This window comes from Haemaphysalis longicornis, unplaced genomic scaffold (genome assembly GCF_048455015.1).
Source record: "Haemaphysalis longicornis isolate Haplotype H1 unplaced genomic scaffold, Haemaphysalis longicornis Haplotype H1 scaffold_13, whole genome shotgun sequence".
Taxonomy (NCBI): domain Eukaryota; kingdom Metazoa; phylum Arthropoda; class Arachnida; order Ixodida; family Ixodidae; genus Haemaphysalis; species Haemaphysalis longicornis.
This window is the reverse complement of record NW_027526233.1, coordinates 1,910,524-1,935,296: the sequence shown is the minus strand read 5'-3', so window position 1 is coordinate 1,935,296 and position 24,773 is coordinate 1,910,524. Positions and strand designations below refer to the sequence as shown.

The window sequence follows — 24,773 nt, the reverse complement described above, 5'->3', positions numbered from 1 at the left end:
AGGGGCTGTGTAAATAGTGGCATAGTTGCACGTCTTGTCCTCAAATGCAACTACAAACTAAACCATGTTGTTTTGAACGTCCTGTTATGTGTGTACATCTTTCACAATCATTGTCGTTCTGACCCTGCAAACAAAAGGGCAGCCAGTAAGAAAAACAGAAACATGAAAACTTCACTGCAATAAATTACGACCTCTAGCTGTGTCACCGATGTCAACGCATCCAGCTATATGCCAAGGCATGAGGCCTTACCTATGCTCTACAGCAGGGAACTACACAGAGACAAAACGTAAAAAAGACTGTTCTGGCTGCAATGCCTTTCCTTGGTTTTGTACATGTGCACTGTGCGCAAAAGTTACCACCACGAAATCGAACCAGCTACCCCCGGGCGCCTTTTTGCGTGGTGCTTCACACAGATTGAATGCAGACACAGGGGCTATTGCGTTGGTCTCAAAACATCAGGAACTCGTCAGTGGCACGTTAAATTAGTTTGTGCGGCAAAACTTATACCCTCATTACCTGACCAGGTGTGAGGCCTATGTAATTATATTTTCAGTTTTTAGCTATAAGAAGCACATCTGCCGTTGCTTCCGCTGAAGGACACACAGGCTACCTCACAGGATTGCAAATATCAACACCCCAGAATTTTGCCAGGTTCCCATTCAATAAGCAATGTAACAACCACCTTTTCTTTCTTCCATGTACTGATGTATGCTCGATGTATACTGTATATATGTATGCTCGATGTATGCTCGATGATGTATATGATGTACTGTATATATGTATGCTCGATGATGTACTGTATATATGTATGCTGGATGTATGCTCGATCATGTATGCTCGATGTATACTTCAAAAGTGTCGCTAACTGGGCCAGTTGGTACAGATTCATAGTGGTGAAACAGCGCGCAAAAAACCAGGGCAGAAAGAAGAGGACAACAACACAAGCGCTCGTGTTGTTGTCCTCTTCTTTTTGTCCTGGTTTTTTGCGCGCTGTTTAACCACTATGAATCGATGTATACTGATGTATACTTATGTATACCTTAATCATCCTCGTTGCACTTTCAAAAGTGCCTTTTCGGCGCCAAGAAGTAACCAAGTGGTACTGTTACCTGGCCTGTTTCTTAACTAATCTGAAATGTGATCGCATCGTGGTTGTTGTGATGTGAAATGATATAGTTTTTGTGTCGTGTTTTCATCAGGCGATATGCACCATCTGGTCCAACAGCATATATTACTTAAATGTGACATTAGTGCAAAATTTGAAAGATAATGGGAGTGGTTTTGCTGAAACTTTTTTTTTCATGTGTGGTGCAATCCTTTCTTGTATGTTGCAGGGTGTTGCAACATATAAACTGTTTTCTGCAACACCCTGTATATTTCTCATTAGAGGGCAGTATTATAACTGTAGATCATAGCGTGAAAACAGACTTTTTGATAGCTCTGCAGGATGGCACCCTAGACAAGCGCCCTTCCCCTGTCCTCTCAAAACTGTACCTGCGGTCTGATCCGCAAATATGCGCGTGAGCACAGCACTGAATGCGGTTTGTACTGATTAGCGGCCTCTATTATCACTCCTTTTATTTTTGCTGTACTAAAGGTACTCAGACGTACCCGCTAAATTTCTCAGCGATACGGCAGACGTATTGGCAAATTTTTTTTAATTCGTGTGGGCACGCTGGACTGCTTTCAACCTCTTCGATTATCAACCACTATTTGTTGATAATCTTATTGTTGATCTTGTTGATAATGTTGATTTGTTGACTATTTGTTGACAACCTTAGCGAGCTGATCCAGGAGCTTTAAGCCACTTGATACACCGGCCTGGTCACAATTGTTCTAATGCCACGTGACCATCTTGTACAGTTCGATGCTTTCCATGCAGTTCTTTCCAGACAGAACACCAGCTGTCAGTAAAGTTTTGTCTAGGGGAAACGCAACTCATGGTGGGAGCAGTCTTTCTTGCTTTTACTCAACCGGCCATCCCTTTCGGCGCACGGACAAACCATAATCACTCCTTATTATTATTCAATACTAATAACTACAGTCGAACCTCATTATAACAAAATAGTTTCGTGGCAGTAAATTAGTTTATTGTACCCGATAGGCTTGTAATGGTAGAGGTAAAACTTGGCTCTAACGAATTGGTAATCCGGCTGGTGGAAAAATCCTAGCCACAAAAACGCATTATTCTAGGCTTTGAAATTACTGTAAACGAGTTAATCCTTAGCTGTTTCGTTGTGGCGTTTCAAACTAAATGGACCCAAACACGAGAACGTGAAATTACCACAGGGCAAATATCATTTGACAGAACAGGCCTGCATTATTATTTATTTGAAGAAGGACGTGATCTTTGTATGGTGGTTTTTCATAGCACCGAACAGGATAAAGGTTTGCGCAGTGACCACGCACAAAAGGGCTTTTTCTACTTCTACAGTTTTGGGCATCGGGAGTTTTTTTTTTTTTTTCATTACAGCCGATATCGCGTGCAGCTCTTGCAGTTCCACTTTCCGGCACTGAAATGATGCGTGACCAACCAAAGTTCGGATTTAGTTCATTATAGTCGATAATTTGCTATATCAGTGTTCATTATAATGAGGTTCAACTGTATAAAAATGATTGGACTAACTCTAGCCCACTCCAAACGGAACTCCAAACCGCTACCACATTCCCACTTCACAACATGCAGCAACAACAGTTTTTCTTCATATTCACTCAAACTGCCAAAATGCGTCTCCCCACTGACTAGCCAGAGTCCCTGTTAATTATTAATCATCGTTATTACTGATGATTGGGCTAACTCTGGCTTAATCCGGGTGGAACTCCAAGCTGCTACCCTAAGCCCATTTCACAATACAAAGCAAGAGCTGTCTGCCATGATTTTACCCAAATGGCCAAACCGCTTCCATTCACTGACTAGCCTGAGCCCCTGTTATTAAAGGAGCCATGAAGAGAAAATACAACTTCGTTTAATTTGAAAGAACTAGGATTCAGTATCTCACTCAGCTACATTACAGCCACAAAATATGTTTTTTGACGAAAAAAAAGCAAGAAGTATTTAAAAACTTTCAAATTTTGCGCCACAGTGACGTGTTATGAGCAAGAATGACGTCATACGGGCCAACAATAAAACACAATTTTCAGTGCGTTAACTGAACCAGAGTCCTTCAATGCTTTACTGGTCACGAAACTGCTCCGTAACTCAATGGGAGAGCTTCATATGCTGCGTTTGGCCGCCGCGCGGTGGCGCCACCCTCTCACTGAGGTCACTCCTCGGGCGGCGTTGCGCTGGCTCGAACGGCGGAGCCGCGACGAGTTGTGTTTGTTTTGTGCGGGAAAAAATTTAACGTGCATATCGCGCTCTAGTGATGCGACTTAAGTAGTGCAACGACGATGTCGAACATGAGTTGCGTCCCGGGATGTCGTTCCTTGTACAACGATACCACAGAAAATGTTTGCTTGTTCTTTTGACCGAGCGACAGGCAGCTGTGTGACAAATGGAGGGGCACCATTCCAAGGCAAGCAACGGGAGATTTCAGCTTCGATTATAAGTGTGCGACAGTGTGTGGAAATGCACTGTGTGTGAGAATGGAAAAAGCAATGTACCCTTTTGAGAGCATTGTGGACCTAGAATTGTACAAGGCTAACTTAAAGCCGGATTTGTGTCATATCAGTCAGGTTGTAGCGGTGCTTCATTGCCTGTTTGCAAACTTGTATTACCTTGCGCTCAGGCTCGCGTGTCAAAAAGCTTTGGGACGTCCTTGTGGTTTTACTTTTCATATTTCCGCGAATTATCCCTTAGGGTTCGTTTTGTTTGTTTTGTAACCGCGCGTGGCCGATTCCGGTTTCTTATCTGCCGTTTCAACCAGAGCGCCCGTTTGCTCTTTTTGTCGTACGTCCCGTCGGGCAATATTGTTTGATATGGAAAGGGTGCCACCTTGTCGCTAACTTGATTTTTTGTTTCTCCGACAATGTACTCGATCCCATTTCCATGGATCTGAAATTGATAACGTTCCAAGAGTAATGCATGCATAGCAAACTCCGCGCAACTCACTTTATCGACGTTGATCTGTTCACGTCACACTGCGGACTGCTTCTTCGACGTTTGTGTTTCATTCTAGTCTTTTGTAGTGCAGGAGATCGCTAGTTCGCTGCATTCAGAAAAGCTTTGCGTCGTTCTTGGCTACGTGGCAATATTCTGTTTCCTCCGTGTGCTGCACATCGCAGCGCGAAAAAAAAAAAATAAATTTTTGTACGCTGGACCACGCTCTTTTGTTTCCCTTCGTAACATTGAAATTTTTTGTTGCGTGTGATAAAATCATTTTCATTGTCCTTTTTTTGCTTTCTGTTTTTGCAAGGATTGCAAAGCGTGGAAGCGGAAGGACACACGGTGCAACATATACAGGGTGTTTCAGTGAACACTTTCAAAAATTCCTGAAGGTAGGCTTTTCAAGAAAAATAGGAATTCTCTTAAGGAACAAGCTATCAGGTTCGGCGGACGTCAGCAGTTATGAGAAACATGCGAATTACATAGTTAATTAACTAAAACTCTGTAATGAACTTTTTAATTAGCGAAGTTTGGTGGTTATTGCCAATGGCGAGTTTGTAGCCACGGAGACGACGATAACGGACCAGTTTTTAAAGCAAAGAAAAATGCACTCTGTAGAGCGCTGCAGCCTGCAAAAATCAAGTTTTTTCCCCCCATGAAACCGAAACGCAGCGCACATGGTGCGCCAGAAGTCTAGTGCAAACGCAACATCCGCTGATGACGTGTTGCAGTGACTGTGTCGCCCAATTCAAAAAGGCTCTGGTGATTCCCCACGCTAGGGAATCAGCTGATATCAACTCCATCGCCTCTTGTATTTTTTCAATGATCAACGCTCGCCTTATACCACGGCTAGCGTTATCTTTTGTTTCGTTGGTAGGCGCAAGAAAGAGGCTAGCCATTGCCCACAACACGGTCGCCCGTTTCGGGAGTCCTAGTGGGCGTTGGCGACAGTTTTGCTTTTCTTTTTTTATTGTCTCAACCACATCTGACGCGGCTACCAGACGTGCAAGATGTGAAACGTCACCATCCGTTCCTTTTTTTTTTTCGTTAGGTTTATTTGCTGTTCGTTTATAATCGCTGTGTGTTAGAAAGCGCATCAGACAAAGGAAAGGTTTGTTTGCTGGGCGAGGAGGGCTTTCGCGGCTGTGGCTGCTTGCTGAGGCTTCCTAGCTAGGGAAAATTGTACTTACATTTCGAATTGGCCGCCACATTCATTGAAACACGTCACCAGCCGACGTTGCGTTCGCTCAAGACTTTTAGCGCTCCTTCAGCGCCGAGTTTCGTTTTTGAGCGGAAAACAACGACATGTTTCCTCACGCTACAGGGCTTTAAACACCGACTTTTTCGTTGTTTTAAAAACTGATATGAAATCGCCTTCTGTGGGGCCACAAAATCACCATTGACAACAACCACCAAACTCCGCTAATTAAGAAGTTCATTAGTAGAGTTTAATTACCCACCTAACTAATGTGCATACCCTAGATACTATCTGGTGTCCGCCGCAGCTAGCAATCTCCTTCTGAAGAGGGTTTCTTTTTTTCTCGAAGAGCCTATTTTTAAGAATTTTTGAAAGTGTTCGCTGAAACACCTTGTATCTCTTCGTGTCTTGATCCTTCGCGTTTCTGCAGCGTTTTTAGATGTTTTCAACTATGTACACACTCATCGAAACGACAATACTATTGGGCTATCTCTTTTAGCGTTCTGTGCATCACAGAGCAATAAACGGATTCATTAAGCGTAGTCTGAACGACGCGTACTTGGTTTCTTTCAGTTTTTTTATTGTATTATCGATAGGCCCGCAGCAGTCCGTGACTACACAGCTACCGTATGTGTGGTATTTACAACTTTGCTTTAAGAAAAGAAGCAATATAGATTTAAAATCCGTAAACACGACGGCGCAGCGCTTGTGCCAGAGCACACAGAAGCCGTTGCCGTTCGCGGCCGAAGTTTACGGTAACTTACCTCGAAAAATAAAACCCCGTTGAAGGCAGGTGATTAATACAATAACCGGACTATTCATCGCTAACTACTACGAAAAAAAAATGCATTTAATCAGCGCGCAGACACCAAAAGCAGCGAGCGTTTGCACGCCAAGAGCTGGCCAATACGCCGCACGCGCGGCGGCTGGATGACCTTCGTGCGGAGGTGGCGCCTGTAGCGGCGCGCGTGGTCCCTATATGAACCGAGAGCCGAAGTTTCGTGACCAGTAAAGTATTGAAGGACTCTGACTGAACGTTAGCATTCAAGTGATGCGGTCAAATGGAACTAGAGGCACCATTACAGACGTCCAGTCATGTGTCGTCGCGACAGGTCAGTTAGGCGGCCGCCAATCACCCAAACAAGGTTCCGTGACGTCATAGAAAAGTTGCGGGAAATTGGCTAGGGGGTCGCGACTGCTTCACACGTTTTCTTCAATATCTCCGCTATTTGTTCGAAGATTGCGATGATATTTGGTATCATTGTTATCGGGACTAAGCAGTCTTTCTAATAAACCAAACTTGTATTTTGTCTTCATGCCTCTTTTAATAAAAACAAATGATTGGACGTAACTCTTGCGATGGCTACGTCAGCCTTAGCTTCAGTGAGCAACAGCGGTTTGGCCAGTTGTGTAAAAATCAAGACCGACTGCTCTCACTACTTGAATTGTAAAGCGGGCATTAAGTATAGCTATTACAAAACGCTATCCATGGGCATGCACACACTAAAGGAACACTTGTGAAGATTCGAACCTATTCGAGTTCAACCTAGTGCTCCAAACTACCTTTTAAAAAAACTCCCCCTACCTCTCTGAAGGGGATCGTGCGGAAATGCGAAGGCATTGGGTGCACCGATGAGTGCGCTGCGGCAAGCAGTAATGGAGAGAGGCGTGCACTCCACTGCATTTATATACATTTTCCGAGCGCAGCGAGCGGAGAGAGGGTACGCGGAGAGGAGAGAGAGACCCGCGCAACACGCCCGCCCCGCGCGCGAGCTCTCTCTCCCGCCGAGCTCCGCTATGCGAGCGCCCTCACACGCCCGAGCGCACTCCTCCTTTCCACTCACTCACCGCTACTCCGCCCGAGCTCCGCGATGAGAGCGCCCTCACACGCCCGAGCGCGCTCCTCCTCTCCCCTTGCCCTCCGCTACTCCCGCCCGAGCTACCACCTGCTCCGGTTGCTAGGCGCGCCACAGCTGTTGCTAGGGGCGAGGAGGAGCGCGGAGAGATAACACCTGCGGGCGCACGCCGACGGAGCACGACAACCCCCGACTAAGAAATGCATTCGCATTTACGACGACGACGAAGGCGGAACTACGAGGCGCGCGCTCACGTGCGCTCGCGCTGGAGGAATTCAGGCGCACGCCGACGGAGCACGACAACCCCCGACTAAGAAATGCATTTGCATTTAAAATTTTGCGGGCAGCTTTCCCGCTCAAGGCAGTCCTTTCAACAGTGATTACTCTGTAGTTATTTAGCGAAATGTTAATTTTTTTGCGTAGCTAATATTGGGGGGGAATATATATATATAGTTGCTTTGTGCACAGTTTCATGTCTCGCACGTTGCGCGACTAGGTTCCTGAGCCATGGAAACTACCCCATAGAAATGCATGGGGAGTAAGATTTTACAGCGAATTATACAAAAAATATTCAGAATCCTGGAAAATTATTTCACTGTTTTCATCTTCACGTTGACTTCTTGCTTTATGCCAATTATCACTTTCTTGAAGTGGTTTTGCTAGGTTCCTGAAAGGTCGGAATTTTGAGCGAGAAAGTTGGGTATGTCTGACGTATCCTTAAGAAATTTTGCGGGCATGTCTGCTGTACCTTTAGAAAGTGTTTAATTTTCTGCCCCTCCCACCTGCCGACACAAAGATCAACTTGCCAGAGCTTTTCCACTAGTTGACCTGCTCATTTTCTTCCATTAAATACTCTTATTGTTGCCGTGCATGGATGCACATTTGAGGTAAAAGATCGGTGTTTCTGACCCTGTTGCTTGGACAGCTTAAGTGGTTTAGCTGAACATTGTGCGTATGGGTGCTCATATTTTTTTCCCTTTGCATAGTTTCGTTTTCTTGTTTAAGGCATATATATGAATTCATTCGGCTGCTGTTCTTCGCCATGGTTGAATGTTCTTCAAATGCAGGCTGTCCCTGTCGACGTTTGCTGCAGCGAAGGCACGAGGGCCATCGTTGTGGTTGGTTTTATGAAAAACAGCTAATTCGGCACCCTCAATTAATTCATTCACAAGAAGCTACTGAGTGTTTTAGGTGAATCTTTGAGGTGAGATTTTAAGCAAAGGTGGAATTTCGTCCTTGGGGCATTCCTATCCTCTCAACCGTGAATGCTGAAAAAGTGTGGTGTGCGTTATAAACAACTGGAGGAACCGCACAGTTGCTCAGAACAGGCTTCAGTTTCTCATTGCATCATGGTGACCATCACTTTAGCTGGGACTTTAGAGATAAAGGGAAGCTATATATTTCTAGGGGCAAAGATTAGACATACAGACAGGGTGATGTAAACTTTTATTGAAGCAATAGAGGAATGTGGTGTGGGAGAAGCTATGGGCAACGAGTGACCATCTTAGTTCGATTGACTGTACGCTGCAGTTGCCCTAGTTCAGGGCCCTCTGATCTTTTAGCGGGTAATAGGAGAGATTTTTTCAATTGGTGCATTTATGTTAAACAGCTATCTGCCTCTGACTGTGGCTGAACTGACACCAGATTCTCTAAAATAATCGCTGCCATTTTGAAGTGATGCGGTATTGGTGCACAAATGCATGTGTGCCTTGATTGGAAGTTCCTTGATTGGAAGATTGTAGAAATCGCACAGTACGTCTTGCTACTGTGCACGTCTACTCGTCCTTAAAACGACAGGCAGAACAATGCACCCTCATTCTCCTGCTCCACCACAGGATTCCCTAACCAAGAAAAACGTGCACATTAATGCCACATTACCTCAAAATTACCATAATTTTAGAGAATTCAGGCACTGATGTCTGGTGTTCCTTTGCTGTGCACCATAAATGTGAAAGCACTGCTTGACTCGGTAGGCTGAAATCCGGCATCGCAAGAGAGAAATGGTGGGCCAAATGGATGACAGCCTGGTCATACACACAGTGCACCCATGATCTTTCACAGATCTTCAAATACTATATTGTACATAGGCTCGTACCATCAGGCTCAATTGTTATAATTAATAAGCGGTTTATTTTACCATGCAACATATAGCGAAGTTGATGGTGCCGTGACTTCATTGTCATGTCCAATGATGTTATGAGTGGGTTGGACTGTTATATAATGTTCCTGTGGGTTGTTTTTATTGCTTCGAAATAATCTTTGGCTGCTACAACTCCCTTATTTTTTCTCTCCAAAACAGACTTGTTGCTGCTCCCAAACAGTCCAAAATGACTGGGGCCAACCACATCGCTTCCAGTGGGTTTCAGTTGCTTTGAGGCCTCTGGACAGCTTGGAAGGTACCCCAGAGCTTGCGACGTGTGGGTAAACCTCCAGGCCAATGCGCGATCCAGCTCATCCCTGCCTGCCAGCCAGTTGGCATGGCATCTGCAGACAGCGTGGTGTGCTGGTAGGCCATTTATTCAGCAATTGGACTTGGAGCACTTTTCCCTACTTTCCACACTGCCGCCTTCAGCTGCAGTAGCCTCTGGTCCAGCTTGACATTGGTGACGTGGCACACTGGACCAGATCCTGGAACAGCTCGACCCCCTTCACCAGCTCCACCATGGCAAGGCACTTGCAGAACTGGACCCCGTAGGCGACATGGTGGTGTGTGGAACGCAGGGCTGGCTTCCTGAGTGGTGTAATGTGCAGTGGTTAATAAAGTTCTCATAAACGCGAAGTCTCAGCTGCAAAAACTGACGACACTGTGGATGAATTCTCTCAGGCGCTGCTCTGTAACCAACATGGGCTGGGCCTCATGCAATTTGCCCAGTGAGGCAGCACATGTGACCTAACCCTTGTTGTAGCCGTCTTGCAGCTGCTGTCACTAGAAGCAGTTATAAAAAATAACTTTTAAAGAAGTCATGAAAGTTAATCGCGAGCTTCACTCGTTGCGGCCAATGCTGTGCTCGGCACCAAAGGTGATTTTACGTTCAGTAATCAGTTCTAGTACCAAGTCAGTTCTTAAGAACTTTGGAAAAAAACCTGTTTGGCAAATGTAACAAAAATTGTGTCAAACATGAGGAATGATGGTGGGGGCATTGTCTCTACAAAAAAAAACAGCTTCGGGCAGCAACGTCTGCTTAACACCTCGAATTTGTCTCCGAGAGTGAGTCCGACTTTCTCTGTGACTGCACAATGGCTTCAGACAATGACAAGAACGACAATGATCGTGATGATGCACCGGGTAATGCTTGTGAGTAACTATGCATAAGTAATGCAAACATACTGGCAGGCATTGAGGCGGAGCTGCACTTCATAGCAGTTTTTTCTTCACAGCTTTTAAGTTAATTCCAAGCTGAAACCCATCTTTTCAAATCATAATGCAAAAAAAATTACGATTAGAGCAAATTTCGAGAATTGAATGTTTTTTTTTAGAAACAATGTGGAGGTGCAAGGTGCAAACTTGGGAATGGGGAATAGAAAAGTAATTGGGCTATATACCTAAAAGCATGTAACGATAGAAAGGTGAAGCCTTCTGAGATTTGGGTGCACCCATTGTGGTGAAGGAGAAGGTAAGGCTTGGAAGGGTTCGGGCGACGCAGTTGTCCCTAGTTGACAGTGCAGTACAGCTGGCCAACGTCGTCAAGGAAGAATCATGAATATGAAGTTTGAGCAAGGGCCAAATCTTCACTGGTTTGATAGACACGTGGTAGTTGGGTCAACCGCTAATGACAGGTGTAGACATTGGGTAGGACACCACAATGAGATGTGGCTGCTGGCACCCTATGCCCCTGCCCTTCCATGGTGTCACCTAGAAGACACATGGAAGGTTGTGCGACGGGCAGCATCAGGTACAACACTGGGACCTAACGTCGTCACTACACTGGATTTGTTGCAGCGCTTTCTGCCTCACCTTCTCATAAAAAATGTGCATGTAGCACAAAAAAATGCGCTGTAGTGCAGTATTGCATCAAAATTCTGCGCCAGGCACATGCAATACATGCAAATTAGGTAAGAACGCTAGAGAAACCAATCTTAACTGTCCGCCTGCCCCTCTCAATTTCAAACATTTCAACAAAGACGGAAAAAGAAAATGCACGTCGCGAACCTGTTTGCCCTTTGCTGCTAAAGACAATATACCATTTATTGTCCGTGTAGTTAATGTTGCACTAAAATGTGTGCAGGTCCGCTCTCCCTTGCTGGCTTACAAGTTCCCCTATCCCTCTGTAGATATCCACAAATCTAATGGTCCTGTGCATAAAGTACGTATTAGCTGTGCATAAATACATTAGCTCCAGTTGGTTCTACCATATTGAACGCAATGAGCGGTGCTTCCTTGGCGAAAACAACGTGCCAAATTCTAACCTCTATTACTAAAAATATTTCCTATCAACACAATACATACTTGGATTCAGCAAGCTGACACGAAAACCACAAAATTTTGATATATCTTTCCCATTCCAAGGTTTCTTCTATTTAATCCTACCTCTTTAAAACGTTGAGAAGTTCATGTTCTGCAAAAATTTCCGCCCCGCATTTCGTATCCCTAAAAGACATGTGGTAAACAAAACGCTCACAGAATGTAAAATTAATATTGAGGGAGACGTCGAGGGCAGCCGTCACCCAGAAGACACGTCGCAGAGGCAGTGGAAACAGCGCGTTTTAAGTGCGAATGCACTTCTTAAGCGAGCCTGAATCGTCCGCCGCCGTCGTCCGCATAGCAACAGCTGCGGGTTCGCGCGCTCCTCGTCTTCCCTAGCAACGGGGGGAGATGGGCGCGCGCTACTCTCCTCCTCCTCTCTCCGCTCAGTGACTGCGGGTGTTGGGCGCCTCCTCTCCACTTCGGGCGGGAGAGCTCTCGCTCGCGTAGCGGGCGCTCCGCATTCCGACGCGTGAGGGCGCTCGTGTAGCGGCCGCGTGGCGCGGGAGGGTATTAGTCGAGCGCGCGCCGTCGTCGAGAGCGGTCTCTGGTCCTGCATCCCGATAACGATGATGGCGGACCGGGCAACGGTACCAGCAATAACGAGTGAAATATCTTTCTTTGTAGTTGTGTGCGTGTGTGTAATCTCTCGACTACTCATTAAGATCACGATATCCACCGTAATCGCGCAATCAACAACCGTGCATTCGCACTTACACACTCTCCCCCTCGGGGAAGTGCGAGGGAATTTTATTCTGAGCGGCAACCAAGAACTCCAGCCCCAGGAATGATGATGAGGATGGATATGAAGAATAGATGAGGTACGGCATGATGATGATTATTGTCCTGGGAAGCAGACGAAGTATACGATGAATTGGCCACGACAGTACAAGGGCCCTTATCCATGTCTCCTTGAAGTGGGCAATAGCGCATCGGACAGATTGACTCTCACAATATGTACCACTGCTTTTCCTCACCACAGTATCTTGCACGTGCCTGCTGTACTCACATAAAGTATCAAGGGCTCTATTTCTAGAAATATGCATATTTGAATGAGCAGCACTTAACCGCTGAACATGATGGTTCTCCGAGAACTGCTCATCGATCGCATATGATAGAGCCCAGAACAAATACAGGTGTAGAGATTTTCCCGGTGCACCAACATCAGAATGCCTACCGGAATTACAAAATAGAAAAAGTAAATGGTGGAGATAAGTCAGCTTCAACACTGAACTCACCGAAACACAATTCAAGCATTCAACCAAGAACTCGACGTGTGGCCCCGCGGATGCAACATGTTTACCAACGTGCTTATCAAATTTATTGCTGCATCTAACAAACTATTGAGCTACTTACTAACGCAGATTAGCCAACAACTATGTGGGCAGCTTAACAATGCTGAGCTTGAGCGAGACCAGAGTGATTCGAAAGGGACAGCGCAAGCCGCGCTGATCGCGAAGCAGGCGTTGTTGTTGTTAAATCTTTTATTCAAAAATGGAAGGCCGGAGGCCTTGAGGGGGAGTTGGGAGGGAATGATTTATGGTTGAAGGGGGCTCGTATGAGTTCGTGGTCTTCGGGAGTCGGCACCAGTTTTTCACAGGGCAATTGTTCAGCATTGAATGGTGGTCCATTCACTGGTGTAGGCCATCGCTGTATAACTCGCGCTAGACCGCTTAGTGGCGAACCGTATTACAAGGTTAAGGGTGTGTTCATCTAATGTGAGGGGATCGATACGGGATGAGGGATCTGGGTTTGGGGAAGTGAAATTCTGGTATCAGAGAATTTGGGGCATATCCAGACCAGGTGGTGCAAATCAGCCGTGACGGCTTGCTGACAGTATGGACATTTTGGGTTGATGGGGGGGGGGGGGGGGGGGGGGGGGGGGGGGTAGTACCATTTGCGAATTGCTTCCGGTGAAAATGATGCATCTGCATAGAATTTGTTAATAAATATTCCCTGGGTTCTTGTAAGGGAAGGTCTGTTGGAAACGTGATCCTTCGGCGTAAGTTGCTTGAGTCGGAGTTTCTTTTCGTGTTTGTACCGGTGTATGCGAATGGCGGGGGTGCGCTGATATTTTCGGTCGTGTCCAAGCATTCAGCAAGGTCTGAAAGCTGGGCGACGGCGAGGTCAGCGGAGGATAGGAAAGAGCAAGCCTCCTGCGCAGCCAGCGCAGCTTCGTGGGCTGCCTGATTCCCCGGTGCCGCCAAATCATGGCCAGGAGTCCAGTCTATGCGGACTTGAATGCCATGCAGTTGTAGGGTCATTGTTTGCCGGATAATTTGGTATACGGAAGGGTGAGTTGAAAATGTTCGTCGAAGTTCTTGAAATGCTTCGTAGCAATCGGTTAATATTCAAAGATGTGCGAACAATTTTTATTTTTGTTGGCACGCGGCGTGCGAACTAAAAATAAAAATTGTTCTCACGCGGCGTGCGTATAGGGACATCCGAGACATAACCTTTCTTTCCTCTTTCTAGCCGCTCCGCTTCTTTACTGTCGTTGTCCAAGTAGCGCTCTATTTTCAATCATAATGCACCAACTTGCCCAACAGCTTTGTTTAACAAAACATTGTTTGTTTGTTTGTTTTTTGCTTTTCAGAATATATGCACAACAAAGAACGAGTGCACCTACAAGAGGGAATGGGGTCAGCTCATTACTCTATTGCTCAAAAGCTCCGATGTATTTTTTTCTTTCTTTTTTAGCACTAATTGTTGACAGCTGACCGGATGGTTGCTGTCGAGCTGCTCTGAGCGCGCGCAATATAGTCTGGGGCGGCCACGAAGTTCATCCGGCTTAAACAAAGGTCAGCGTGTGTTTTACAGCTCACCGGCTCCGAATGGACAGGGCGCAGGAGGAAGACCTGGTCAGGTTGAAGACTGACGACGCGTCGGTGTGCATTCATCTGCACGGTTCGTATCCGCGCTTTGATCCGCCAGCCCAATCTGCTGAAACACTACGTTGGGATCTTTCTTTCAACAGGCGCCACCGTTATCTCGTGGGTCCACAAAGGGAACGAGCTCATATTCGTCAGGTAAGTGGCACGGATGTTGTCCAGAGCGGACGCCGCGTGTGCTAGTTTCGTTTCATTCTCCGCTAGTCCTTGGTCAGCCCATCGGTCAGACACTCGCGTCCAAGTGAAGGCCGTCGGTAGCGAGCTCACTTTCCGGTAGTTCGGGCTAGAATCGCCCTCGTTTACCCGCCGCGGTGGCGGCTTTTCAGGTGCAAGCAAAAAGAGAAAACGCCCGTGAGTAGATATTAAAGATCAGTTGGTCCCCGTAGCTCTGCACTACGGCGCGCCGCGTAGCGTAGCCCAGTTCTTTGCGTCAAACATCATAATCAATCAGTAGGTCAGTAGGATAATCAGGCTGCGGCATTGCGCTGCCCTTGCGAAGTGGCGAGGACAGTTTCTTGTATCGGTAATGATTGTAACCGTGCCTTTGTAACCTTTCCAGCCAACAGGCAATTTTCGACAACAAGAAGGCCATACGAGGAGGAGTACCCTTTGTGTTTCGTGAGTTGACGTCGTTTTCTCTTTCGTTCACATCGACTAAAGAAACGCATCAAGGGGCGAGGGAAAGGAGTTTTCATCTTCTGTGAAACAAAAGCGGCCGTGGGTTGCCTACTGGCACTTAGGATTTATACCTTCTTTCTTTTTCTTTACTGTTAGTGGAATATTATTGGATTTCTTAAAATTAGGATTTCTTAGGATTAGGGTTTCTTAAAATTTCTTAAAATTAGGAAGCACTCGGATTGAGCGACTTAAAAAAAATCGTCTACAAATGAGCACCGAACAATGTGCTTTTTTGGAGGGTACTTCCTGGCTTTCTGACTTTTGACGTCAGTCTAGCACAAAGTTAAAAAAATCTAACATCTTTGAAGGATTCCTTCCAATGCACTGTTCGTTATTATAAGCTCACTGTGTGCATGTTCTTTGGGCTGTATAATCTCGCACTTCTGAGCCCGTGACCTTTCAACTCGTGCTAATCAAAAGGCAAAGAGATGTTGTGGGCCGTTGCCATCATTGGTGGGCAGGACAGGACGCATCGCCCGTCTGTTGTGCAAACTTGTTCTGTCTCCTGCGTTGTGTCGGTAGTGTTTGCACTGAAGAACCCACCATTCATCTTCTTCCTAACGTGCGACTTCTCCACACTGGCTCAAGAATGTGCTCTTCGAGACCTTTTCATTTCGTTTAATTTATTCACCCCTAAATATTGCCGTGCAGAACAAACACAAGTTTGGTTCATTCGAAACATTGCCTCGTTAGAATCATTCTGACACCACTCTTAGCGTAAACTTCACTCAAATAAGCTACATAATGAGGAAAAAAGGCAATGACCATGCGACCCACTAGCTCAGGGGTTCTCAAGCATGTTGGTCCCAGGGAACCCTGCTAAGTTCCGTTAGGTGCCAAGGAACACCCCCCCCACCCCACTCCCGCCACTTTTCATTCCGTTCATGCTACATTAACGTGCAATAAATTCACAAGCAAGCAAGGGTATCGTTTTTTCCGTTGACTTTAGGCGAATGCGTACGCTAGCGGCACCTATCTCCAAACAGGAGAAATGCGTAGGGGGGTAATATAAGGCCGAGATTCAAGTGCAATAGTTTAACCACGTGGCCCGTTTTCGTAGTCTGGCTGGCTACAAGCTGCTGGTGAGATTTATTGCGCAGCTCTCGCGTTTCTGTTATGCGCCGAGATGTGCTTGCTGAAACTCGGGCGTGAGTAATGGAGGTTCCTTAGATCGACCGCACCTCAAGTTTACCATACAAGACTTTGCGACTGCGGAACCAGGGAAAATTTATCAGTGGCTCGCGGAACCCTGAGGAGGGGCCTGCGGAACCCACTTTGAGAAACCATGCACTAGCTCATTTCCCGCTAGAGAACCTATGATGTCATATGTGGCAGCTCTGCGGTTTGCTGACGCCCGCAAAAGCAAACACAAGTTAGGCAAGGTTTATAAGCTTGCGAACGACCTGTTTGCACTTAAATTAAGGGCACATTCTTCTGCAGCAGTAAGAATGGTGGGGTGAACAGTGGAAGTTACGAAAGTACACGTAAACAGAGAAGTGCCAATGCGTGCTGCTGTTGGTACTGCATGCACTGTGCTTGTTTTAATTGCACTGCGCTTCGGCGCTTTGGGGTTGTGTTGGGCGACACTGGCCAATGGACCTTTTTCCAGTACCGGTCCCTCTAGCGGCCGCCACGGCGAACTAAAAATGGCAGTAAGGCACACCCCCAAGAAAGTTTGGCTTTCGGAGAACTCGTGCACAAAATTCCTGGTCCTGCAGCCCCTCCCGCACTGACCCGTCACCCGCGGTCACGGTAGCAGGCGAACGTTCTCGTGACTAATCTGCTGTGTTCGAAGCGCCCCCCCCCCCCCCCCCCCCTTTTTTTTTTTTCATTTATCTAACCCCCTCCCTGGCAGCCATGTGCTTGCAGTGTGGTCAGTCCCAAGCGTCTTCGCCCCTTTTCTTAGAAAGCCATTATTGTATGCCCGTACGAAACCACCACGAGGAGTCCAAAGAGAAAAAAGAGAAAACCTGCAGATTATAGCCGCTCCCTAAGCAGCAAACCGAGGGCCGCGCTTTTGTTTATTTTGCCCGAGGCGCCTGCCAAGAATGGCGGCCCTCCAGCCCGTGCATGCGCAGATCGCTACTGGAAAAAGGTCCATTGGCGTAAGCGACGGTGTCTTACGTGAGCATATTTGTCGAGTGAACACCATGTTTGACAAAAGGATTATTTTCTAAGTTTACAAAATCAAGCCGTGTACAAATACAGTCCAAAACAAAAGGCAGAAAATGGCCTGCCGCGGTATGGGGGTGCCATCTAGGTTGACTAACGGTAAACAAGGCTCCACAGCACCTGTAATGTCATTGCAGATGTAACGAAAACACAAGATTTGGTGGGAGAATCAACATTTTAACTTTTGATTAATTTGTCAGTGAAAAAAGCATCGTTTGTTTCCGGACATGCGCTGGGTGTGCTAGAAAACATGAAATCTTTCGAATTAAACTTGTATTTTGTTTGTGTGGCCCCTTTAAGGCTGCAATGGCATTACGCTGACATGAAGCTTGTACACCGAAGCTGGTACAATTTCAGTGTACAAGAAAGTGTGAAATGATTGCAAAAGTAAACAATCAAAAGAACAAACATAACAGAAACATGCGGGACGATAAATAATTTCAGGAGTACAGCAAAAATGCAGCTGCAGACAGAAAGGGCAGGTGGGGTGTTTGAAGAAGATTATGCAAACTGGTTGTCCTGTCGGGGAATGTTTTGCCATCCCTGCACAAAACGCTGTTGTTGAGGAGTGTGTTCAAAAGTGTTATGCCATGGGGGGAGGTCATTTCAATACCGCTGTCTGTGCTTTGCATCGCATTATGGGCTTTGGCGGATTGTAATGGATTGTAACGGATTGTCATATGCGTGCGTGTGTTTACACGTGCCCAGCGCACTTTGGACCGTGGCCGCTGGGACCTCAGCACGGCTTTGCGAGGATCTCGCGGTGGACTGTGGATGAACCCGCCCACCCGGTACGATGGCTGCGTAGTCCTCCACGCTTCTGTTCAAGAACACTGTCTCTCTGGGGCCACTCACGCACAAAAACTTTGTCTGTTCAGCCTTCTGGCCAAAAGTGGGAACAATGTTCCAAAGAGGCATTGATATAGGCTGATCATTCCCAACTACCAAAACTGCTGGCTCAAGCTGTGTGTCCCCTTTTCTTAACGCAGACAAAAACTCGGGCACGGTTGAGGCAGAGCGTTCTCTTACTTACTAATTTACAATGGCAGGTGGCTGCAGATCGTGCAGTGTAAGAGCAGGCCCACAAAGAACGGAACTCTGCTCGTGATACTCCAGTTATATATGAAGAAACAAAAGGTATGACGGGCGAACAGTGTGAAGGCGAGAAAAGTGGCTAGTTTCTTTGGACAAACCTCCCTCCATTCAGTTTATCACGACTTCTGCACTGGAGAAAGCAGATGCATGCCTATAGCATATGGCAGTGTACCTGTTTGCAGACAGTGTGGCAGAAGCACAAATTGGGTTGGCGGCACTGCGATCTTTTCACTACTCTAATTGGCTGCGATGCACATCTTATGCGCCATTGCCTCTCCAGTGTAAGCCTTCAGTTGTGGGACGCCCCTTGTGCTGCGAAGCTCGTTTGCAGCTTGTTGGTTGCTCAAAGCTGAAGGGGTTGTTACACTGCTTATTGAATGGGAACCTGGCAAAATTATGGGGTGTTGATATTTGCAATCCTGTGAGGTGGCCTGTGTGTCCTTCAGCGGAAGCAACGGCAGATGTGCTTCTTATAGCTAAAAACTGAAAATATAATTACATAGGCCTCACACCTGGTCAGGTAATGAGGGTATCAGTTTTGCCGCACAAACTAATTTAACGTGCCACTGACTAGTTCCTGATGTTTTGAGACCAACGCCAGAGCCCCTGTGTCTGCATTCAATCTGTGTGTGAAGCGCCACGCAAAAAGGTGGGCTGGCTGGTTCGAGTTTGTGGTGGTAACTTTTGTGCACAGTGCACAGGTGCAAAACCAAAAAAGGGCATTGCAGCCAGCACACTCTTTTTTACATTTTGTCCCTGTGTAGTTCCCTGCTGTAGAGCATAGGTAAGGCCTCACGCCTTGGCATGTAGCTTTGGCAAGCTTGTCTGCTTTAGCTGAACTGTCGTGCTGGGGATTTCACTCCTGTTTCAGTAGCTCATACTGAACATTGCTGATGCAGTTGTCCGAAACCGAAATTCTTCTCCGTGAATCAAATCAAACAGAATCGATAGTACAGATGTGTACATTTCCTTGAGAGTGCACAGAGCTTCAAATAGAACCTAACTAAAAGGCTGAGAAATCGCGCCATTGTTTGTGTAATCTTGTGGTCCACAAATATTGCATGACAATAGCCTTTCACTTAAGCTAATAAGCTCCAGAGTTAGAGAAGCTCTCCTTTGAAGTGAGATTTAGTCATTTCTCTTGTGTATGATTATTAAATACATATAAAAAAAGTGAAAGCCGTTCCACTCAATGTAACAGCTATCGGAAGTGCAGAGGAGTGATTCGCCATAATGGGCTGTAGCGCTATTACCAGCTCACTGCTACCACCCGATGCATTTCAATTTTGCCGCCTTCGCAGTGCTCACGTGCCTCCTGCCTGAAACTGCGCCGGCGGGAGTTCTGTTCGTTTTGTGCTTGCTTTGCCTCCCACACATGCCGGCAGTGCACTGCCACTTTTTTTCGCTTACTTTTTTTCACTCTTTTTCGCTTACCAACCCACCGGGTGTTCCTAACAAAGTGAGCGCAAGCTGTTAATTACGTACATTTTGCCTCAAATGTGCCTTTTGTCTTCTTTGCGCTAAACAACGGGGACATGTATGACAAACGCCAGTGGTTCACGAGTTTCGAATATAGCAATCCGCTTGGCTTTTGAACCCTGTGGGTTACGCCGCAACGACAGCCGCTACAACTGAACACCGGCTCTAGTTGGGCCCAGCAAGGCGCATCCCTAAAGAACTGGAACATGTGGAACGGTGAAAGTTCGCTAAAAATCATGGGGAAAGCGAGCACTGTTAATGAAGTACAAGTGGAGTTTGAAATGTGAAACTTTTTGGGTTGTGCAAGTGCTCTACAGGGGGTTACTCAGGGCCGCTAGCTGCCCACTATTAAATATCTCAATAATTGCTTCCCTGCTAAGCCATGCACTGATCTCAGTGTGCGGTCTCCCCACAACAATCGGCCACTTTGTACTGTTCGGGGGAAAAAACCAAAACAAAGATGGACCAAGTGTGGCAGGTGAAGGATGTGAGACGGAAGCCCATCCTTGGTCGGAATGTGTTTTGACGTGAAAAAAGGGCACGGACGCTGACCACAAAGCTTGTTGGTTTTAAAAGAATTTATAGGCTGTGTGCATGGCACCTGAAAGTTTTTCAAGTTTAATTTTGAAACTGTACCTTTTTAGGTGTTTGTTTTTCAATTACCTTGCATTCCTTCGTCTTCACTTTGATTATTTGAGTAGGGCATCCGGCCTCACCCAAAAATGGAAGTCCCCTGACCGGAACTACTGCAAAGCCCTGTAGGGCTGTTTGCAGTCAACAGCCGTGGCTAATTAGCTTTTGCCCTGCACTGATGCAGCCTCGCCGGCATGTCAGCCACCTGTATCCTTATAGCATTGGACACCAGGGTTGGCCAGTCAATTAGAGGAAGGAATAATCATTTGCGATGGTCACAGGCGGCACAGGTGCAACCTGTCGATGTTCAGACAATGGCAGCCGACGCAGTGTGCGAACGGGGCTCTCCTCCGCATAGCAGGCAGCTTAGGGATGGGCTTCGAGCCCCTCTTTGTGCACCATGGGAGGCTCAGGTGGCGGTGTACGGGCTCTCGCAGGTGGCAGACGGCGGCTGCGCAGTCACCCTGGCCCTTGAAGACACGGAGGAGACCAGGAAGATGTGGAACCACCGGTGCGTCTCTGGGCAGCAGGGCCCATCGGTAGTTCACACTGGACACCACAGCAGCAGCGCACAAGCGTTTCCCTGAATGCCAGAGGCCAAATCTTCTGCTGCACCCATCACAGTGGAGCTGTCTAGCAAATACTCGTTTTTCGTGTGTGCAGCTAAAAATCGCCGAGCGTGCGCACATGAACACAGGCCTCGGGGCGACCGCCCGGCAGTTAAGGGAGCACTGACACGAAAATTTTATATTCCATTTTTATTCCATTTAAAAAAAATGCTGTAAAATTAGTTCCAAGTGATGCATCAAAAACCAGTTCGATTATTGCATTGACCAGGGTTCATAGTATTGGAAAATATAAAGATTACAGTGTCATGACCAACACTGTTTTGTCTGTTTTTTGACCAAAAATGTCTAATTATATCTAATCATCTCGGGAAATAATGGACGAACTGAAAAAAGTAATGGGATATTTGAAATCGGGGGGGAAATCAGCAAGGCTGACAAGTTTCACAAAGTTTACTTAAAAATATAAAGAACTTGTTTTAAGACCAGTGTTGCCCCTTAAATTGTAGTAGTAGTGGTAGTAGTAGTACTGTAACAAATGGAGTAGTGGAACACCCCAGCCTCTCTGTGTCCATTTCTCTGTGATGTCAGAGAATCTTGTTTGTGTTGTTGGGGCTCAGATGTATTACCACAATTCCGTTTTATATTCGTAGTTCTGTTTGAAGGTATCACTCGAATGCCAGCATGCAGCGAACACCCTCGTCACTCGGTTGTTACCGCTTGCCCTTATTACATCACCGTAGTGGGGAAAAACAAAAAAGCCTCTTTCGGGGCCGTAATGTAGTTGCCCGGACGAGCTTCTTTGAAGTGAGCGCATTGTGCTCGTGGCCCCTTTGCGAACAACACTGATGTGCTGTGCCCTGCCCAGCAGTGGAGAGCAGTTCAGCTGGTGCGCGCTTGTGGTGGCCCAGTGCCGTTGTCTTGTTCCAGCCTGTGTTCCCCCCAACCCGCCTTGCAGGTTCAGGCTGCTCTACAAGGTTCTGCTGACGAGGAACAACCTTGTGTTGGACGTCGGCGTCACCAACACGGGTGCGTTGTCCAGTTCACTGTTGGGGAGAACTGGGATGTTGATAACTGCAGGGGAATGCTGGACGCTGGTCAGAAATAGCGATCCGGTGATGTGTACAGCAATAACAAAAAACTTGAGAACCACTCCACTCTGCAAAGGGGATCACCCTTTGATGCCCAGTGTTGCTCTGGAGCAGCAAGTCAAACAATGTTTTTTTCTCCCGCACTTTGGGGTTTTTTCGACATTTGACACCGTCTATCGACAGACCAAGGATCCAGGACCTTCGAAAATTAAAGAAGAGAGGGCAGCTCGTATTTCCGAGTGCTAAAAAAGAAAGTTTTGTTTATGCGTGTGAACTCGCATCGAGGCCGGGTGGCTCAATGGACTAGTGACAGGTAACCAAAATTGCGCAATTTCGTTATGATAGCAATACAAACTGTACGTTATTGTCTTCCCTTGAACGATAAGTCGTGGCAATCAAGGCAGCTCTCTCGTTGAAGTGGTATATGGGCAGCCAGTGTCCAGTGTGTCCTAGTGTCCGTCCTAGTCACGGAGCAAGATATAAAGAGGAGCGCCGACTGTGGCCCAGAAAAATTCTTTTGCTCGGGCTGATAATGTCCACGCGCCGCCGGCCGCCCAGCTTTCCCTTTGCTCTCTTCCTCCTTCGTTCGCCCTCTCGTCGCTGTGCCTCTGTACATGGCTCTTCCCTTCTTCGCTCTCCCCAGAGGCGTCGTTTCTTTCGCAACGACGCCTGTCGTATGCCAGTCCTACTATGCAGGAGGAATGCCTGCACGCGCGGAATTTAAACACCCGTGCGCAGCCGGAATAGACGGCGCAGATAATCGCACGCCACCGCATACATGGCGATCGCTTATTCCCTTTCGGGGGGCGTTTATTCTGACATTATGAAGACCAGCTAAAAATATTGTACTAACCCAGCAGATGTAAGAGGCAACTGAACGACAACGACTTTAGAATCACCAAAGAATGAGCAAGAGTAATATGAAACGCCACAACATGCAGTCTAGCGTGATTCTGCTTACGACAAACCGATGCAGCGCAAAAATTACCCTATGTTCTTGGCCCGCTCTCCGGCCGCCTGCTTAATTATTTATGCCCCTTCTGCGCACGAACAATGCTTACAAGGGTCGTCCGGAGTCTCCATCGGCAAACGGCAATGAGACACACATTTCTGTGCCAATGACTGAATTGGACGGCTGCCCTGTTGTAATAAGTGTACAAAAACACTGTCATCTTGATAAGGCACCCAAGAATATCAAACGCAACCTTCATTGTAACCCATACCGCAACTTACCGCCCAATGTTCACTGTCGCTCTATGGTCGTGTTATCTCGTCGATAACGCCGTGGAGTCCAAATAAAATGCTGCGTTTTGTATGGCTGCAATTTTAGGCCTACGAGGGTTCCCGGCGTTTTTTTTTTTTTTTTAAGCGGCTGACCAGCAAAACATCCGGCTCGTCAAACCTTTTCTTTTAGCGAGTCTTCACCACAGAGATATAGGGTCCAGACGAATTCAAATATCGTGATATGAAGGCTTGCGAAAAGACCGCACTGTCAGGGCCTCGATCTTGAGCAGATTGCTACGTTGCGGGCAGTCGCGGGTGATGTTATCGCGTTTCTGTTATTTTCTGATGAGCGTGTGAGTGCCGGTCCGTGTTCTAGGCACACTCTGTTTTGGACGTAAGTTGGAGAACGGCGAGAAAGCTGAGGCAACTTTTATAATCGCTAGTGATCAGAACCAGTTGGTCCTTTCGCCTTTTGTAAAACCTGTTAAAACACAGCCGAATTGGTGTTCACAAATTTACAAAACGGAGTCACATTTTCGGCAAGCACTGCGCAAAAGGTAGTGTTTGTATAGCAGCCATACGTCTATATGTGCGCTCTACATTTTGTTTTCCCGCCATGCAAACCAGTCCTTAACGTATCTTTACCGTGCCGTACGACCACTCAATTCCTTCAGGTTCGGGTTACCCAGAAGGTGCGGTCGAACAATCAAGCCGTGCGAAGGAGGAGCGCAATGAACGCGAAGCGGCGCCAACGCAGGCCCAAAGCACTCCGTGCACAAAACTACCGTCGCCGAAGCAGACGACAAAAGCCGACGGAATGCGTTCCGCCAACGTGCCCGCCGGCGCGCGGGGAACGCCGGCCGCTTGACCATTCGCTGCGCCATCTACATTGTGCTCCGCGAGTGGTGGACATTAAGAGCCCGCAGGAGAGAGCGAAGTCGGCGCTCCTCTTTATCTTGCTCCGTGGTCCTAGTGAACCAAATTTTTTCCCGACTTCTAATTTGTGTTGTCGCTAGTCGTTCTGGATCCTAGAAAACCTCTCACGCGCTTAAGCAAAGTTTAGGGCAGCAAAGGGACAAACAGTGAAGCAGACAACATTGAGGTGAGAGGCACAAGGAAGTGTTATGACTGCAATAATCGCTAAGAAAGCGATATGCATACGTGCACATGCTTCTGTTTTGGCTCTAGTGATCTTGCAAATGGGGCTTGTTGACAACTAACCAGGTTAATTCAAGATGCATATCCGAGTCATTGGGTGTACAAGCTTGATGTCCAAATCGATGTTTCGAGCAGTGCGCAACTTTGACAGCAACCACTTGCTACTAGCGCACACACCAGGGCATTCGTTTCCTAGCGCCAAGTGCTATAGAGCCCTACGGGCG

The 24,773-nt window shown here is 47.0% G+C and overlaps 1 protein-coding gene across 1 annotated transcript in view; it reads left to right on the top strand.

Moving 5' to 3' along the window:
* Nucleotides 1-14,268: 14,268 nt before the first annotated feature.
* Nucleotides 14,269-24,773, top strand: part of LOC144164207 (uncharacterized) — a 33,779-nt gene continuing 23,274 nt past the window's right edge. Inside the window, exons 1-6 of the mRNA XM_077694723.1 lie at nucleotides 14,269-14,469; nucleotides 14,540-14,591; nucleotides 15,013-15,071; nucleotides 18,012-18,094; nucleotides 20,948-21,021; nucleotides 22,035-22,105. Coding sequence (XP_077550849.1) covers nucleotides 14,397-14,469; nucleotides 14,540-14,591; nucleotides 15,013-15,071; nucleotides 18,012-18,094; nucleotides 20,948-21,021; nucleotides 22,035-22,105 — 412 coding nt within the window. The 5' untranslated portion in view covers nucleotides 14,269-14,396. The remainder of the gene's footprint in view (nucleotides 14,470-14,539; nucleotides 14,592-15,012; nucleotides 15,072-18,011; nucleotides 18,095-20,947; nucleotides 21,022-22,034; nucleotides 22,106-24,773) is intronic.